Source organism: Pongo pygmaeus, chromosome 17 (genome assembly GCF_028885625.2).
Source record: "Pongo pygmaeus isolate AG05252 chromosome 17, NHGRI_mPonPyg2-v2.0_pri, whole genome shotgun sequence".
Classification (NCBI taxonomy): Eukaryota; Metazoa; Chordata; class Mammalia; order Primates; family Hominidae; genus Pongo; species Pongo pygmaeus.
Window position 1 is genome coordinate 32,289,638 of NC_072390.2, and position 19,782 is coordinate 32,309,419.

At 43.1% G+C, this 19,782-nt stretch overlaps 1 protein-coding gene across 6 annotated transcripts in view; it reads left to right on the forward strand.

Annotated features, from left to right (window-relative positions):
• The window catches only part of LPIN2 (lipin 2), a 113,770-nt gene that overhangs the window by 15,035 nt on the left and 78,953 nt on the right, over positions 1–19,782 (forward strand). Inside the window, exon 1 of one of the 6 annotated variants that reach the window (XM_063653460.1) lies at positions 595–612. The exons of 4 other annotated variants lie outside the window; for them this stretch is intronic. Coding sequence is in view for 1 of the 2 variants with exons in the window: in XM_063653459.1 (XP_063509529.1) it covers positions 1,838–1,840 (3 nt within the window). In the remaining variant the exon portion in view is untranslated. Of the gene's footprint in view, positions 1–594; positions 613–1,821; positions 1,841–19,782 lie in introns of those variants that run through there. One more of the 6 variants, XM_063653459.1, reaches the window with a different exon arrangement.

Here is a 19,782-nt window from a genome sequence, read left to right on the forward strand (position 1 = left end):
GCAGTTCCTCCGCCGCCGCCCTGGGGATGGTTACCCGAGACCACCCCGACCCCTGGGTTTGGGCCGCGGAGGGGAGTGCGGAAGGCGCGCGGGAGGCCGCGTCTCCATCCCGCCCCCAGCCCTGCGGGAGGGGGCGCCGGGCACGTGATCTGCTGCGAGGCGGGGGCCGCCGAGTTGCTGTTATTTCTTCCCCGACGCGCTTTGCCCCGCACCTCCGCCTTCAAGCTGTGTGGACCGGGTTCAAATGTGGTTAGTTTTCTCAAAGCCCCCAGCCCCCGGTGCAGATCTTAATTTGTAAGGAACATGTTCATATACAGTTTGTACTGAGAGCCTCTCTGTCAACTTCTAACGCCAGCGGATCACCATTTTCTCCACTCGCCTGAACATTTTAAGACTCTTTTCATTGAAAATTCAAGATGACTTTTTTAGGCATAATTATGCAAACCAGTACCAGAAAGATCACCCTTCCTTTCAGAAAAGTACTGGAACTCTGAATACTTGGAAATGCTTTGAAGGACTACTTAGTAAATGGCCAAACTAATTTTTAATGCACATATGGGGGCTTACCTGTTTTTTTTTAATTGAAAACGAGGCTCTAGACTTGGTGTCAAGGTAGGCCCTGTTGAAGTTCTTTACCCAGTAGTGATGCTGGGTGTTACTGTTTATTAAAACTTGGCCTGGCTAGATTATAATGTTTTGACAATGCAAAGTCGGTTTTGAAATACATTTTGAAATATTTACGAATTATTTAGTGGCCCATACTGGTTTATATTATAACGGTCTGGTGTTGATCGTTCTCAGTGGCTTAAGATTGAGAAGAAGTGTGGCAGGTGATGCTGAAGCGGGGGAGAAGCGGCAGAGCCGGCCACACAGTGCAGGGGACGGAGACAGGTGCTGGGCTCGTCCTCCTGCAGCATCCTCAGTTGTTGGAGGGCAGTCATCCTCATGCCGTACCCAGCCAGAGAAGAAAAAGAACAGTGTGAAGCCACATGTGATAGCCGTCCAACATCGGCTCTTCACTCCAATTAAATTGTAGTTGATTGTGGTATGTCAGACTGAAGTATCTCTTTTATTTCGAGACAGAGTCTCACTCTGTCGCCCAGGCTGGAGTGTAGTTGCGCGATCTCCGATCACTGCAATCTCCGCCTCCTCTGTTAAAGCGATTCTTGTGCCTCAGCCTCCCGAGTAGCTGGGATTACAGGCATGAGCCACCACACCCAGCTAATTTTTGTATTTTTATTAGAGACCGGGGGTTTCACCATGTTGGCCAGGCTGGTCTCGAACTGCCGACCTCAGGTGATCCGCCCCCACCTCGGCCTCCCAAAGTGCTGGGATTATAGGCGTGAGCAACCGCCCCGGCCAGACTGAAGTATCTCCATGCCCAACTTTTGATAGAGGTAGCCATAGATAGAAAGCTAGAAATGAAACGACAGGTTCTGTTTTAACGTTTGATGGCACAGTTGAGAGTCAATAGGGACGCATTATGCTTAAGAGAAGCTGGAAATGAAGTGTTTGAAAACCCTTGAACACTATAGTAAAGCACTGTTAAGAAGCAAATAATAGAGTCAGCTGGGGCTTTGTCGCCTTTATTGCTAGGAGAATGTAGCAATAGAAGTTCTCATCGCCCTGTATTGCAGTTTTGGTTTTAAGGACTGGACCCAGAGTTCCTGAAAGCCAAACTCCATAGCTGCTCAGTAAGTTCCAAGCACATAGCCGGCTTTGGGATGCGATTCGGTCGAGGTCTGTTGAATGAAGGTGGACGCAGCAGGCAGTTTGTCCTTACCAGTGACCTGGAAGCCGGTGGCACTTCGTGAGTGAGCTCACTTACCTTCCCTGAATGGTGAGGCATGGATGAATATTCCTGGTGGTGCCACGTGTTAGAGGTGGTAAAGGGTCAAATGTTTACTTTATTAATATTACATTATGGCTTGGTTCTCTGTGTCAGCTATTTTTCTATGCCTTGGGTACTTATTTCCTAATATATATCAGCACAGTAACGCTTAGCTGGAGGCTTTGTCTTGTTAGTTGATAGATTAGTGGTAACAGGTAGATTTGGTTGTCTCCCATAGGTGCTTAGCAATTTAAATCAAGAGGTTTTTCTTTAAGCCTGATTTAAGTCTTTCCATCTTTAATTTAAATCCATTTCTTTTTACTCTGACCCCAGTGACTGTCATTGAGTGTGTATTTGCCCTACTTGCCGTGCCAGATTGGTAGGCAGTGGTTTGGAATCTTCATTTTAAAATCCTGTTTTTCTCTCTCCAATACCCTTCACTGCTTGGTAAGTTTTTACACTTCTCAATGAGACCCAGAGTCTTGTGACCTACCATTTGCCTCCTTCATGATGAAACAACTCACAAGTTGGTAGACAGCCTCCAGTTGGCAGAATCCTATGTATAATGTGTCTTTAAAACTTGAAGAGTTTGAAGGTATTATAGCCTGGAGCAGTAAGTTTTATGGCTATACCTTGGTAATAAGACATTTGAATAACTTGGGTTAGCGGCTTTGGTAATTAACTGTGATTTTTGGAATCCACCTCTCCTGCTGTCAGCTTGAGTCTTCATTTTAGTAACACACTATTACTAACACTAAACGCTTATTACATGTGTGTTTCAAGACAAGCGTGAGGGAGTTGCTCACCCTGGGGTCCAAATGAAGCAGTCAGTGGCAACCCATGTGTAGTGGGGAAATGGCCAGAATCCTGCCGGGGCCACTTGGTGGGCTACCTTGCTCTTGATTTTCAGCAGGAAGCTGGTGGAAGCTGGGATTGGGCATCTGTCTCTGCTGAACTTCTCAGTCAGAATGGAAGGAGAAGAAAAAAAATCTGTTAGAAGGTAAACTGTGTTTTAATACAAGATAAAACTCTTAATGTCACTTTCAGGATTAAAATGATGATAAAGTAAACATTTTTACTAATTTGATTCACTGACTGCAATTCAGTCTTTTTTTGCTAAAGCCTTTGAATGTTGTATTTCGGTGATCAGGGTTTGTCAGCTTATGTTAAAACTGTTAACAAGAAATGAGGAAGAAGGCTGGGCGCAGTGGTTCACACCTGTAATCCCAGCACTTTGGGAGGCCGGCGGATCACCTGAGGTCAGGAATTCGAGACCAGCCTGGCCAACGTGGTGAAACTCTGTCTCTACTAAAAATACAAAAGAATTAGCCAGGTGTGGTTATGTGTGCCTGTAGACCCAGCTACTCTGGAAGCTGAGGCAGGAGAATCGTTTGAACCTGGGAGGCAGAAGTTGCAGTGAGCCGAGATCGTGTCACTGCACTCCAGCCTGGGTGACAGAGCGAGACTCCGTCTCAAAAAACAAACAAAGAATGGTACCTATTTTTATAATCTTTGAATTTAGAATTTTACTAGTGTTTTTTTGTTTGTCACCCAGGCTGGAGTGCAGTGTCACGATCTTGGCTCACTGCAACCTCCGCCTCCCAGGTTCAAGCAATTCTCCTGCCTCAGCCTCCTGAGTAGCTGGGACTACAGGCACGTGCCACCACACCTGGCTAATTTTTTGTATTTTTAGGAGAGACAGGGTTTCACTGTGTTAGCCAGGATAGTGTTGATCTCCTGACCTCGTGATCCGCCCGCCTTGGCCTCCCAAAGTGCTGGGATTACAGGCGTGAGCCACCGCACCTGGCCGAAACAATTCTTTTGAAAGAGAGAAGTCTCCCTGTGTTGCCCAGGCTAGTCTCAGACTCCTGGGGTCAAGTGAGCCTCCTGCTTTGGCCTCCTAAAGTGCTGGGATTACAGGCGTGAGCCACTGCACCCGGACAGATCTGTTGATTTTAAAGTGGGTATGAGGCCTGAGCCCTGGAGTTCGAGACCAGCCTGGCCAACATGGCAAGACCCTGTCTCTCCAAAAAAAAAAAAAAAAAAAAAAACCAGCTGTGGTAGTGCGGGCACCTGTGTGATCCCAGCTGCTCAGGAGGCTAAGGTCAGAGGATGGCTTCAGCCAAGGAGTTGGGGCTGCAGTGAGCCATGTTCACGCCACTGCTGGATGACACAGTAGAACCCTGAGTCTGAATAAATAAATACATGAGTAAGTGGGAAGGAGGGAAGGAAGGAAGGATCTAGGTTTAAAAATTATTTGGCTTTGGTGGTTATGACTAAGCTGTATTAGATGAAGGGAGGAGCTAAAGATGGGGAAAGCATCCTTCAGAAACTTTAAAGTTAGAACTGGTAATTTTACTGCCCAAAAAATAGATATATGGTACAAAGTAACTTTGTTAGTGACAGATTGAATTTCTGCATTTACCTATTTCTGAAATAAAGGGATAAATGATCTTAGAATATTTATTTAAACTTCTATTTTATTTGAGACAAGGTCTCACTTGGTCACCCAGGCTGGAGTGCAGTGGTGCAATCTCGGCTCACTGCAACCTCTGCTTCTAGGGCTCAAGCAATCCTCCCACCTCAGACTCCCGAGTAGCTGGGACCACAGGCAGGCACCTCCGTGCCCAGCTAATTTTTGTACTTTTCTGTAGGACAAGGTATCATGTTGCCCAGGCTGGTCTCGAACTCCCGGACTCAAGTGAGCCACTATGCCCAGCCTAAGCATCCGTTTTTAAATTTAAAATAAGATGGTCTCTTTTTATAAAAGGAATCATAATTATAAACAAAAAGTTCATTGGTTAGTATGGGATTGCAGTTTGCCTAGAAGACTTTTTGTATACCCCTGACTAAACAGTAGAATTGTGTGCTGACCAAGATTGTCCTCATCTATTCAGTGCATTATGATATGACATTTATGGTTCCTGGCAAGATAGATATGTCCAGCAGCACTGGAGACATGGCTTTAAACTTATTCTGAAAGGGAGGTGTCCAGAATGCAAACAGCTCTTAAAAAGTATTTGGAAATAATTTATTCAATATAAGGTCATCTGATCATTTGATTATATGATTTTGAATTGCTCTCCGGTATGTGCCAGCAAAACCATCTCATCGCTAATATGAATTAGAAGCTCTGATTTGGAGCTGCTTGAATTGTTATGGATATTTTTCCTGACAGTTGAGTCTATAAACTTGTGGTCTTTGTAAAACAATGTGCTTTTCTTATGAGCCAACATAAGTTAAGGAATGTTAGGGCTTAGTTGTAGCATCATAGGGGATATAATATATATTTTGTTTGTTTTAGGAGGCTGTGTTATTTTTTTCTTTGTAAACACTCTGAGACGTCTGTCCACATATTACATTTCTTTAAACTCTTTTAACAGTATTTTTTAAAATTAACAATAGGTACCTGGATGGGTGTGGTGGCTCATGCCTGTAATCCCAGCACTTTGGGAGGCCCAGGCGGGCAGATCACGAGGTGAGGACATCGAGACCATACTGGTTAACACCGTGAAACCCCGTCTCTACTAAAAATAGAAAAAATTAGCCAGACATGGTGGCGGGCACCTGTAGTCCCAGCTACTCTGGAGGCTGAGGCAGGAGAATGGCATGAACCCGGGAGGCGGAGCTTGCAGTGAGCCAAGATAGCACCACTGCACTACAGCTCTGGGCGACAGAGCAAGACTCTGTCTCAAAAAAAATAAATAAATAAAAATAAATAAATAACTAAATATAATAGGTACCTATTTGACATTATAGCCATAATGTCAATTTACATATAAACTATTCGAGAATAAGAGTTACTTAGAGAAATACTACTTAAGAGAGAGAGATAAAGCTTTCTGTTTTTATTATTTAAAGTGTTAAACAAATACTTTTTTTTTTTTTTTTAAAGAGACAAGGTCTCACTTTGTCACTCAGGCTGGAGTGCAGTGGGGCTATCACAGCTCACTGCAGCCTTGACCTCCCCAGCCCAAGCAATCCTCCTACCTCAGCCTCCCCAGTAGCTGGGACTACAGGGCTGCGCCACCATGCTTGGCTACTTTTTTTTTTTTTTTTTTGAGATGGAATCTCGCTCTGTCGCCCTGGCTGGAGTGTGGTGGCACGATCTCGGCTCACTGCAAGCTCCGCCTCCTGAGTTCATGCCCTTCTCCTGCCTCAGCCTCCCGAGTAGCTGGGACTACAGGCTCCCACCACCATGCCTGGCTAATTTTTTGTATTTTTAGTAGAGACGGGGTTTCACCGTGTTAGCCAGGATGGTCTCGATCTCCTGAACTTGTGATCTGCCTGCCTTGGCCTCCCAAAGTGCTGGGATTACAGCGTGAGCCACCGCACCCGGCCCATGCTTGGCTAATTTTTGTATTTTTTTGTAGAGACCAGGCTTCGCTATGTTGCCCAGGCTGGTCTTGAACTCCTGGGCTCAAGTGATCTGCCAGCTGTCCTGGGATTACAGGCGTGAGCCGCTGTGCCTGGTCAACAAATGCTTTATAAGAAAGGACTGATCTTCTGTTGCAGGATTTTCTAACTGGCTTAGCTGTTAAAAATAACTTACCTAGGTAGCATTATTTGAAATATAGAAATTTGGCATTTTGGGGTCTTTAATATCTAGTCTATCCACTGACATTCTTAGTCTGTTGTAAAGTGGTGCTGATGCCTTCTACTTAGGAACACTAGGTATTTCGAGGAGGTGTTTAATATTTGTAAAAGATTATCATTATTACAGTTACCTTATTGAACAACTTCTTTAGGCATTTTGCTAAGTTTTTTACGTAAAGTATCTCTCTTAAGAGTCACAACAACTGTACAACGTACAGATAATAATGCTGTTTTCTAGGTGAGAACCCTGAAGCTGAAAGAGATTTGCCAGAGGCCACAGCCATGTGGCAGCGATGACCTGCCTCCCCACATTGCCTTGTTCCTATGCTGCCCCACTGCCTAAGGACTGTGACAGTTCCTGTGCATTGCTTTATCATCCCTAAATCAATTTTAGCGTTTTGTTTTTGCTTCATTATGATTATTGTTGTTAATTGTTACTTTTAGAGATGAGGTCTTGCTGTGTTGCCCAGGTTGGTCTCAAACTTCTGGGCCCAAGCAGTCTTCCCGTTTCCACCTCCCAAAGTGCTGGGATTGCCGGGTTGGGCCACCACACCTGGCCGTTGTTACTTTTGTTAGGTGGAACTGGATAAGCTGTGTGTGTGTGTGTGTGTGTGTGTTTAAGATAGGGTCTTTCTCTGTTGTCCAGGTGTGTGTGTGTGTGTGTGTGTTTAAGATAGGGTCTTGCTCTGTTGTCCAGGTGTGTGTGTGTGTGTGTGTGTGTGTGTGTGTGTCTGTGTGTGTGTGTGTGTGTATTTAAGATAGGGTCTTGCTCTGTTGTCCAGGCTGGAGTACAGTGGCACGATCTCAGCTCACTGCAGCCTGGACCTGCTGGGATCAAGCAGTCCTCCTGCCTGTGCCTTCTGAGTAGCTGGGACCACAGGCATGTGCCACCATCCCCGGCTAATTTTAGTTTTAATAGACATAAGGGTCTTGCTATATCAGCTGAGGAAGATCTGAAACTTCTGGGCTCAAGCGATCCTCCCACCTCAGCCTCCCAAAGTGCTGAGGGGGTTACAGGCATGAGCCACTGTGCCTTGCTGAGATGCTTTTCTTTTCTTCTTCTTTTTTTTTTTTTTTTTTGAGACGGAGTCTTGCTTTGTCACCCAGGCAGGAGTGCAGTCATGCACGATCTTGGCTCACTGCAGCCTCTGCCTCCTGGGTGTAAATGATTCTCCTGCCTCGGCTTCCCTAGTAGCTGGGATTACAGGCACCTGCCACCAAACGCTGCTAATTTTTGTATTTTTAGTAGAGACGGGGTTTCACCATGTTGGCCAGGCTGGTCTCAAACTCCTGACCTCAAGTGATCCACTGGCCTCAGCCTCCCAAAGTGCTGGGATTACAGGTATGAGCCACTGCACCTGGCCGAAGCTTTTCTTTATAGATGTCAGCATCTATAAATTGGTAACAGAGAGATAGCACCTACTTTATAGGAGCTGTGTGTTTCTCTGGGTTATTTATGTTTTCAAAGGCAATTGTGTCAAGGAGAGAAATACCAGCCAGGAAGACGGGGAGGTGATGTGGCCCTACCATGCCTACTTGGTGCACTTTGGAATGAGTTGGGCAAGGTGAACCTGATGTTCTTTGGCCTGTGTTTCACAGCATGAGCATATCACTGGGCTAAGACTGGATTGAATGTTTAAGCTGTGTTTCTCATGCAACATGATCTCTAAAACAACCTAAATATTGCTCTCGGGCTCATCCTGATAGGAAGGTGACTAAACGTGTTGGGGAGGAGGAAATGGGCTCAGTGGGACTATGTGAGACATGGTATGTCAGGATCCAACATGGTGCCTTCTTCGAGGATTTTCCCTCATAATTTTGACAGTTCCTGATTTGAGTAAGTATACACTGTGACTCCTGGGTTACATGGCACTGGACTGTGTGTAGAAGGATCCTTAAGTTAAACAGTTTCAGAGTTGAATAGAGCTTCTAGTCTTTTACTCTGTTCAGTATCGGGGGAACCAGCCCCCAATATTTTGACGTAGGTTCTTTCTGTTTTCCCTAAGTGTTGGCTGGTCTGAGAAATAAAGAGAAAGAGTACAAAGAGAGGAATTTCACAGCTGGGCCTCCGGGGGTGACATCACATATTGGTAGGACCATAATGACGACCCCGAGCCCCAAACCGGCAAGTTTTTATTAGGGATTTTAAAAGGGGAGGGGGTGTATGAACAGGGAGTAGGTCACAAGGATCCCATGCTTCAAAGGGCAATAAGATCACAAGGCAAAGGCAAAATTAGAACAACTGATGAGGGTCTATGTCCCGCTGTGCACATATTGTCTTGATAAACATCTTAACAGGAAACAGGGTTCGAGAGCAGAGAACCAGTCTGACTAGAATTTACCAGGCTGGAATTTCCCAATCCTAGTAAGCCTGAGGGTACTGCAGGAGACCAGGGCGTATTTCAGTCCTTATCTCAACTGCATAAGACAGACAATCCCAGAGCGGCCGTTAATAGACCTCCCCCAAGGAATGCATTCCTTCCACACGGTATCAATTATTAATATTCCTTGCTGGGAAAAGAATTCAGCAATATCTCTCCTCCTTACACGTTCGTTTATAGGCTCTCTGCAAGAAGAAAAATATGGCTCTATTCTGCCCAGCCCTGCAGGCAGTCAGACCTTATGGTTATCTTCCATTGTTCCCTGAAAATTGCTGTTATTCTGTTCTTTTCAGGGTACAGTGATTTCATATTGTTCAAACACACGTTTTACAATCAGTTTGTACAATAGTGGTGCTGAGGTGACGTACATTCTCAGCTTACGAAGATAACGTGATTAAAAGATTAAAGTAAAAACAGACATAAGAAATTATAAGAGTATTATTAGGGAAGTGATAATTTATGTCCATGAAATCTTCACAATTTATGTTCAGAGACTGCAGTAAAGACAGGTGTAAGAAGTTATAAAAGTATTAATTTTGGGAACTGATAAATGTCCATGAAATCTTCACAATTTATGTTCTTCGGCCTCGGCTCCAGCTGGTCCCTCTGTTCAGGGTCCCTGACTTCCTGCAACAGTTCAGAAATCCAGGTCCCATCACATTGTTGGTAGCCAGTGGAAACCCCTAATACAGTTGAGTATCTGAATTCTTTTTGAGCAGATCTGTCTTTTGAACTAGTGCTTTCTTCACTGTGTCATTTGACTCACTTGGTAACTACATCTGCAGATGAGCTCCCCGCTAATGGAGTTTTAGTGGTGTTTTACTTAGTGTAATTGAATAAATGAATGCTACATCAGCTCTGATGAAGAACCTTTCATTAAATAGAAATATATTCATAGACCTTTGGGAATTCCCAAATTCATGAATATACTTTTGATGTATCATTTACTCAGTTGTCTCTTTTGTAATAGGGAGATAACAATACCTACTTGACAGGCTGGTTCTGAGGATTAAATGCGGTCGTATGTTAAACTGGAGCCCGCATCCACCTCTAGGTCTTACTAGGCCAGAGAAGCCAGTGTTGAGAGAGTCATAGGACAAAGGGCGAAAGGTTAATGAATGAACATTCCTCTTGTCCCGAAGTAGCTGATGATAGTGTCATAGAGGAGTCAAGTAGGTCTGCTTCTGCGTAAAGCAAGGTTTTATGAATCAGGGACAGGGAGGGACTTAGAAGGGAGTACTGCTTGAGCGATTGTGGGAAAGTCTGAGGAACTGTCTTGGAGTTAGCTCTGGGCTTATATTTTTAATGTGAGAATTTAATGTTTAGTTGAAAGCTTATTTTTATCTCAAAGAAAAACATTGTTTAATGTGTTGCTTAGAATTTCTTTCTTGACCCAGAAAGAAAGAAATTTCTTTATTCTCATAGTGCCAAAGTTAGAAATCTTGTATACAAATCTTATGCACAACATGTGTTTATAAATGTAATCCTTAAGATTTTTCCATCATTTCATCTATGGCTGCATGAATTTTGTTAATGTGTGGGCCTGTAGGAGGGACCTTATCTTTGTATTTAGAATGGGACGTCTAGAAAGCACAGTTGTGTATACCTAGTATATTGCAGGTGAGCGTTTAACTAAAATAAAAAAATTTGCTGATTAGTTCATAAGGCCTCTAACATTTTTCTATAAGCTTGAATAATTGATTTTCATAGAATGGACACCAATTTTCTTAGCTTATAAAACTACATGAAATGTTATTCTCTGCCAGTTGAAAAACGTAGGTACTGGTATACCTATATTGTTACGGTGGCTTTTTTTTTTTTTTTTTTTTTTTTGGTCTTTTGAAGGTCATCCTTTTAAATGCTGGCTGAGTCTTTCAGTGCTATCCTTGTCATCAAATGGAAATGGACCTTCCCCCTGTAAGTGTGGTATCTTCATGACAGTCAAGAAATAGGACTTTTGTTTTAGGACATCTCCCTGTCCCAAGTGAATTAACTAGATAACTTTGTTGTATTTAAATTTCCTGATTTGTTTGTTTTGTTTTACTAATGAGACATACCTACATGTCGTATGGACCATAGATGCTGATCCTGAGAGTTGGAAAGGAACTTCTCCTAATTAAAAGCAAAACAAAAAAGCCTTACAATGCTTATATTTGCTTGGTGTTCATATTTTCCTTCCCTTAAGTAGTTTTCATTTCTGTAAATATGATTCTTATTCATTAGGCTATATCACATAATAGTTCTATTTATCTTTTAAAATCTTAAGTATATTATTTTTATATGTAATTTAAACATTTAAGTACATAGTACTGTGAGGTTTATAATGAAAAACCCCAGTTCTCTTTCTCACAGCTGATTACTGCTCCCTAGCAAAAGCCCCTTTCATTTCTTTTCTGTTGCTTGTGGGATTTGATTCCATGCTTGTATGCATACACTACTGTAGCTTGTTTTTTTCATTTTAGACCTTCTCTATTGATTTCCTACGCTGCAAGATGAAGGTTCATCTCTTACATAACCCTCCACTCACACGCACATTTCTTTATACTAAGCTCTGGATACCATTTTCTAATTTTCTTAATATTCATTGTGTTTATATTTTCATGGCTAAATATTGCTTACAGCTAAGCATATGCAGTGATTTTATTTTTTCGCCAGTTCAAATTTTTCTTTTCTCTGGAGTCAACAATTATTTTATTGGGTTACATGTCTTAGTATCAGTCACAAATTCAGGCCCCCAGTTTCTGATAGGACTACAGAACTCTGCAGTCAACACCTCACTCACCCTGAATCCCAGTAATTTCCTGTGTTGGATTCTGAGTCCTGGATTATGCATTGTCTTCTGTCTTGGCATGCCTCCTCATTTTGATGGAGCACATCCTCTAGCAGCTTTTTGAGAAAGGGTTTACAGGGAGGAAATTCTTTGAGAGCTTATGTGTCTGAAAATGTCTTTATTTGAGCCTCCTACCCAACTGATAGGCTAGCTATAGAATGCTAGAATGGAAATAGTTTTCCTTTAGAATTGTTACTTTTGAGAAGTTACTTTTTTTGAGAAGTCTCAAGTCTTTTTAATTTCTCTTTCTCTCTCCCTCCCTCTCCCCACTCTTTTTCCCCGTTTTCCTATCCTTTCCCCCCTACCCATTTTTTTTTTAGCACCTTTCTTTGTCTCTTTTTGAAGTATCTCATTACCATCTCTTGATGAAGCACCTTGGTTTGGGGTTTGCCATCTCAGTTTTTGGACGAGATAGTCTCTTAGGAGGGAACACAGGAAGTACCCACCTTACCTGGCTTCACAGTGAATCCTTACCCCTGGCCTTGTTTCGTTACTTAGACCTGGCTAGCAGGCTCTATTTCACCAGAGTCTCCGCAGGCCAGAGGGCATAAAAACACCCAGAGACTGTAGTGGGTATTTATCAGTCCTGGTGAGGCCCCTCCCCACAGGTAGAATCATCTGTAGCTGTGTACACTCATAATGTTGGGGAAGTGGCTGGCACTAGGTGCCGTACATCTGATGGAGGGCATGGTGTGTATCCTGCTTTGTGTAGTCGTGCCCATATGGTGATTTTGGAATCCTTTGCGTAGCCTTTAACGTTGTCTATTAGCATGTTTCTGTCGTGACTGCCATAGGTGGAGCCCACAACAGTGCAGGTGTTTCTTCATCCTTTGAGCTGGGCACCTGGTGGGAACTTTCAATTTGGAAAATCATGTTTCTGATGCCAGGAAATTTCTTGTATGATTTATTTGATAATATCCAATCCCTGCCTTCCCCTACCTTTTTTTTCTCTCCTGTTTCTGTACTTTAAAAAGTCTACAAGTCAGATATTGGGGCCATTTTGGATTGATACTCTGATATTCATCTTTTACTTCCTTTTGCCCATTCCTTTATCCTTGTTGGATTTACTGGGAGATTTGCTTTCTACATTTTCTCCTTCTCCTCCTCCTCCTTCTCCTCCTCCTCTTCCTCCTCCTTCCCCTCTTCTCCCTCATCCTCCTTCTCCTCTTTCTCCTCCTCCTCCTCCTCTTCTTTTTAAAAGAAAAGAAAACAAAACAAAACAGAGATAGGGTCTCACTAATGTTGCCCAAGTTGGTCTTGAACTTCCAGCCTTAAGCGATCCTCCCACCTCAGCCTCCTGAAGTGCTGAGATTACAGGTGAGACCCACCGTGCCTGGCTATTTTTTAATTTTTGTAGAGACAGGGTCTTGCTGTGTTTCCCAGGCTGGTATTTATTCTCTGACCCTTCTACAGAATGTCTTAATTTTACAGTTGTGTGTTAATTTCCAAGAGTACTTTCTCATTCTTGGATGCTTATTTTTATTAGCGTCCTCTCCTAGCTGCTAGTGGGTTGCTGGCAGCCTTTGGCATTCCTTGGCTTGCAGATGCATCACCCCAATCTCTGCCTTTATATTCACATGGCGTTCTTCTGTGTGCATGTCTGTCTCTCTGTCCAGATTTCCTCTTTTTTTTTTTTTCTTTTTTGAGACGGAGTTTTGCTCTGTCACCCAGGCTGGACTGCAGTGGCGCGATCTCGGCTCACTGCAAGCTCCGCCTCCCGGGCTCACGCCATTCTCCTGCCTCAGCCTCCCAAGTAGCTGGGACTACAGGCTCCAGCCATCACGCCTGGCTAATTTTTTTTTTTTTTTGTATTTTTAGTAGAGACGGGGTCTTTTTATAAGGACATCGGTCCTACTGGATTAGGGCCAGCCCTGATGACCTCGTTTTAACTTGAATACCTCTGTAAAGATCCCCTTTCCAAATAAGGTCACATTCTGAGCTACTAGAGGTTAGGACTTCAGCGTTTCTTTTTTGGAGGATATAGTTCAACCCAAACAGTGGGTTTTGAGAGTGGGGATAACACATGTGACATCCTCTGGGTTTAACAGGATGTCTAGCTACGGCAATATTTTTAAAGATGCTTTTAGTTACACCTATCTTCACTAATGATCAGAAAGAAACTCTTAGGAAGTAATTTTTAGATTACAACTGGAGATTTTTGTTCAGACTTGTGACTGCCAAAATTTCTGCATGTTCCTGAATGTTTAATGACAGTATCTGAGTTGTCTCATTTTCACTCTTGCTTTGTTTCTGAAGTCGTTTGAAGGTTGGCAAAATGACTAAAGAAAGAACAGCAGCAGTGTCTTATGAGAAAGTAAACCCTATCTATATCCTGGCATAGTTACGTGAACATGTTAGCCAGGTTCTCATGCTCTGTCCCTCCATGTTATGCTCTATTTCTTTTTTCAGATATGAGCCTTCTTGGAGCTTTGTTGCTAAAAAAAAAAAAAAAAATCTGTCATGTATTTTCCTGTTCTGGGCTCTAAAACGCTTTTCTTTCCTTAAAGTGGCTCTTCCTGCTCTTCCTCTCTTCAGGCAGCAGCGCACCCTCTTTTATTTCCTTTATAATAGTTGTCCCACCCTAACATATGTTGTTGTTATTGTCTGTGTCCCCACATTAGAATATAACCACTACAAGGGCAGGTACCATGTCAGCCAAATTCACTGCTTGATCCCCAGCTCTCAGAATAGACACTGCTGTTGAGCAGATCAGTGAGTGAAACAGGCCTTGTTTTCTGACTTTCAAGTGCTGTTTCGCTGACTTGCTGTTGCTCTTGGAAGTCCTTCTCTCTTGTTGAAGTAGCTTAGTATGCAAGTCAGCTTGTGATAACACACTGGTGCAGCCTTACTTGGCATTTGTTTTGCAGAACTACTTAAAAATAGCCTAAATCTGAGTGATTGGTGGCATTGATTGCAGCAGTGCCGTTGGTATGGCCACAGCCTTTCCCTTTACCCAACTGTCCTCCCAGAGCCAGGAAAGGGAGGTCCCTCTCCTTAACATTTCTGAAGATTCCGTTGTGGTCCTGGTGGGCACCATGCAGAATTTAATAAAGCAGGGCATGAAACTTGAGCTGTGTTTTGATTGACATTGGGAAAGACTCCTCTGCAGAACACAGGCACAGGGTGCCTGGAGCTGCCTGGCACTGGGAACTCTGCCTCACGGTCACCATGTTCTGTTTAACTGAGACAAGGAGACACTTCAGGCACTTCCAAAGGAAAGAGTAGGGAAGTAGTGAATTCATGCTTACCGATCTAGCATACTTCCCTCTGGGAAGCTGGGGGACTGCATCCTTGAGAGCTAAAGGCAAGAAATTGGAGGTGTTTGGAAAACTTAAGTCTGTGGCATGGGGGGTAAGGAATCCTCCTGCCACTTCTATGACATCAGCTAAGTAAGCTGATGAATTGGTGATTTTTGTTTGTTTCTTTTTGAGTTATACTGCTTCTAGTAATTATGGAAGAGCCTGCTCTCCCCCCACAGGAGTCATTAAACAATGATTGATGCCATATGTAAGGTTGGTGAATTGTTTATGCAGCAGGAGTCACCTTTTGATCAGAATTGGGACACTGTCTTGGTTTCATTGTGGCACACTGCAGAGTTATAGGCATAGTGGCCTGGTACTCTGATGTCTTGAAAGTGACTGCTATAGCTTTGACTTCATTAATGTTCCTTTGAATTTGTTATGTTTAGAAAAATACAAGCCTCTGCCGGGTGCAGTGGCTCATGCTTGTAATCCCAGCACTTTGGGAGGCTGAGGTGGGTGGATCACATGAGGTCAGGAGTTCAAGACCAGCCTGGCCAACAGAGTAAAACCCCATCTCTACTGAAAAAAAAACCAAAAAAACCAAAAATGAGTCCAGACACAGTGGCTCAAGCCTGTAATTCCAGTACTTTGGGAGGCCAAGGCCGGAGGATCACCTGAGGTCAGGAGTTTGAGACCAGCCTAGACAACATGGCGAAACCCCGTTTCTACTAAAAATACAAAAATTAGCCAGGCGTGGGGGTGGGCACCTGTAATCCTAGCTATTCGGGAGGCTGAAGCAGGAGAATTGCTTGAATCTGGAAGGTGGAGGTTGCAGTGAGCCGAGATCGTGCCGCCGCACTCCAGCCTGGGTGAGGGAGTGAGACTCCGTCTCAAAAAAAAAAAAAAAAAAAAAAAATACAAGCCTCCAAAAATGAAATGTACATATTTATGATGTGTTGAGTCTGGCACCTCTTATGCAGAAGTTTACCATTAGCAAGTATAGCAAACTTGGTGCCATTGGCAAGGCCTTTGTGGAACCAAATGATGCTTTGTTTGGAGAGGGTGGGATGTGGGTCTGTTGTTCTGGGATATATATGATATTCAATGGATAGATAAAGATATTGGTCGGGTGTGGTGGCTCACGCTTGTAATCCCAGCACTTTGGAAGGCCGAGGCAGGTGGATCACGACGTCAGGAGATCGAGACCATCCTTGCTAACACAGTGAAACCCCCTCTCTACTAAAAATACAAAACATTAGCCGGGTGTGATGGTGGGCGCCTGTAGTCCCAGCTACTCGGGAGGCTGAGGCAGGAGAATGGCATGAACCCGGGAGCTGGAGCTTGCAGTGAGCTGAGATGGCGCCACTGCACTCCAGCCTGGGTGACAGAGAGAGACTCTGTCTCAAAAAAAAAAATAAAATAAAGATATTATCCTGGGAGGTAAGCATGTAGTCATATCTTTTCTGCAGTGTCACCATGCCTGTTGAAATGGAGATGTTGGATGATGTAATTGATGGACATTATAAAAGAACCAATGTAACACTTTTATTTTTGGGTTGGAGTCTTGCACTGTCGCCAGGCTGGACTGCAATGGTGCGATCTCGGCTCACTGCAACCTCCGACTCCCGGGTTCAAGCTATTCTCCTGCCTCAGCCTCCCGAGTAGCTGGGATTACAGGCATGCACCACCACACTTAGCTAATTTTTTGTATTGTTAGTAGAAATGGGGTTTCACTGTGTTGGCCAAGATGGTCTCAATCTCCTGACCTCATGATCCGCCCGCCTCGGCCTCCCAAAGTGCTGGGATTATAGGCGTGAGCCACCGCGCCCAGCCATAACATTTTATTAATAAGTCTTAAGTTTGTCCATAGAGCTAATTACCTCTAATTCTTCAGTTTTGCCCTCCATTATACGTGTATAATAAGGAAGCTTGGTACCCTGCTTAAAAAATGTGACTGTGAAGGAACATGACCAGAAACTTACACTATGAAATGTACTTTGCACTTTAGGGACAGCGTATACATTTCATCTATGCTGTCATTCTGGAAAACATTTTGAAACACCCCTTCCTTTTTAAATTGCTTTCAGAGTCTCACAGTGTATCCTTTTATCCCCAGCGGTGGAAAATCTTTACCCTTCAAGGTAGATTAGGTTTTTGGAAATAGCCAGAAGCCATTCAAAGCAACATCTGATGAACCATGCATGTCAGATGAATCATATTTACTTTTGGAGTATAAGAGTTCTGTGACTGTGGTATTGACACTCATTTTTATCCTGTGTAGCACCTAAATTAAATTTAAAGATAGTTCTTTCAGGAAGAAAGGGGAGCCCTCATGTCATGTTACACAGTGGTGTATTAGTGGAATTAATTTATTGTAGCCTTCAGAGGTGATTGATTTAAAAGACAATATTCATGCTAGGGTATACATGTGACTAAACAGTTTTACACCAAAACTTGGAAGAAGAGAAAATACTGGGGACAAATAGGCTGAAGAGTGGGGTTCAGCTGGATGAGTCTTAAGGCATAGGGAAATGGTTTGGGAAGTTAAAACATGCAAAGAGCTGATGATTGAAGCATTTAGATTTAGAAAGTCATTTGTTTTCCTTTCCAGTGTCCCTCATTATTAAATAGCTCCTTGATGGCTGGAATCCTATCCTAACAGTCATCTGCTAAACACTTACTATGGCATAGGTCTTGGAACTGTTCAGTTCATTGTTCTTTTTTAATGAAAAGAAAAAAGAAAACTAGCATTTATTAAGCAGCTGGTAGTTTCCAGGCACCACCTCATGGGATCCTCACAGCAGTCCTACCTGACAGGTGCTCTGAACCCTGCTATATGAAGGGGGCCTGTGAAGCTTAGGTTGACCTGAAACTGAAGAAAGTTCCATCCTGGAGGTCCGTGGCAAGTGGGAGAGCTGTGGTGTAAAACTCCCTGTCTAAATTCAGCGAAGTCATGTGCTTGCTGGCCCACCCCTAACGTGTTTGTGGGGACCCAGTCAGAACAGGCTTATCAATACGGGGCCATATACCATCTGTTTAAACCAGTGGTTCTCAGCACCCGCCGGGGACATTCAGAAATAACCGGAGACATTTTTTTGGCTGTCACAACTGGGGAGGATGCTACTGGCATCTGGTGGTTGGAGGCCAGGGCTGCTACACTCCTCACCTCCCAAGCAAAGAATTATCTGACCAAAACTGTCAATATGCTGAGAAAACCTGTATCTAAACTATTAAAAGCTGTAAATCCAAAGAAAAGATAAATGTTCGAGGGGATGGATAGCCCATTTACCCTGATTTGAGCATTACACATTGTATACATGTATAAAATATTATTACATGTCCTCCCCAACTATGATATATCATTAAAAAAATTTTTTAAAGCTATAAATCCAGTCACCACCCCCATGGCCCGGCCTCCATGGCCACCAGTGGCCTTGCAGAAGCCTTGTCCTTTGCCAGCTGCCCTAGGGAGCCTGAGTATAGGTCTGCTACACAGATCTACACTGACCTGCAGGGCACAGGTCTGGGGCAGCTTGGCTTGTGATAACCACCTGTTCCTTTAGCTAAATTCTCTTCAAAAAACTTTCCTAGAGGTCTGAAATGAAGACGAAAAACACTTACTGCCTTTGTATTTTGGGTTTGTGATACACAGAGCCTTCTAAAGTGCAGGACCCAGGACTAAAGGCAGTATTGGTACCTGAGATATTACAGGCACTGGGAAAATTCTTGAATGATAGGCATACATTTATGTACAGTCTGTACTACTTCATTTTAAGGGCGGTTACTGTGTGGTGTAAGGCTAGATTGAGCATATTTTAACTACTTTGGCTGGGAAGTAATTGACTTTTTCAATACCTGTATGCTCTCATCTTTCAAATAGCAGTATGGTTTAGAACCAGGGGTTTTTTACTTGGGGTCTGCAGACTAACAATAGAGGGGTTCCATCGGATCCTCAGAGCACAAATCTGTGTATGATTGTGTGGGTATACATGTATGCTGCTGGTTTGCATGTTTTCTGTAAAGAGGGTATATTACAAAGCTTAGTTGGGTTCTCAGAAATGAGAATGGCACAAACTACTCATGGGCTATATATATTCTCTAGGGTTACTTCTAGATGTTTAGAAGCTAAGATTAGGAATTTGTGTTGAGATCAGAAGTGGATTTGTTGTGGTCCAGTGTAATTTTTGACTGAAGGAAGAAGCTCTCTGTTGTGTGTAGGTATACGTAAAATGAAAGTTACACGTAATTTTTTGTTGAAGTTATTGCTGTGGAATCACCAAGCTCATGGTAAAAACTAAGTTGTGGGAAATACTTTGCTTTCTACTTAGTAGAGTTGAACGCTCAGAAAGCCATAGTTTTTGAAATGTGAGATTGTTTTACCTAGAAGGATACATAGAAATTATCTAGAAATTCACTTTTTGGGTGAGGAAATTGAGGGTTAATGATATTCAGTGAGTTGCTCAAATAACCTAGGAAGTTTGTAACAGTATAGGAATAGAAGATGATATTTATAGCCAAGAACGAATATATTCTCATTGTAAACTATGGACTATATTGACATTGCTTTACATTTCAGTTAGAGTTTTATTGCATAATTTTAATTCCTATTTTTCTTCTTCTACCTTTTTTCTTTCTTCTTTCTTCCTTCTTCTTTCTTCTTTCTTCCTTTCTTCTTTCTTCCTTCTTCCTTCTTTTTTCTTCCTCCATCAGGGTGTCGCTGTGTTTCCCAGGCTGGAGCGCAGTGGTGCAATCATGGCTTATTGCACACTCAACCTCCTGAGCTCAAGCCATCCTCCCACCTCAGCCTCTGAGTACTACAGATGTACACCACCACACCTGGCTAATATTTAAAATTTTTTTTTTTTTTTTTGAGACGGGTCTCACTGGCTGGAGTGCAGTGGT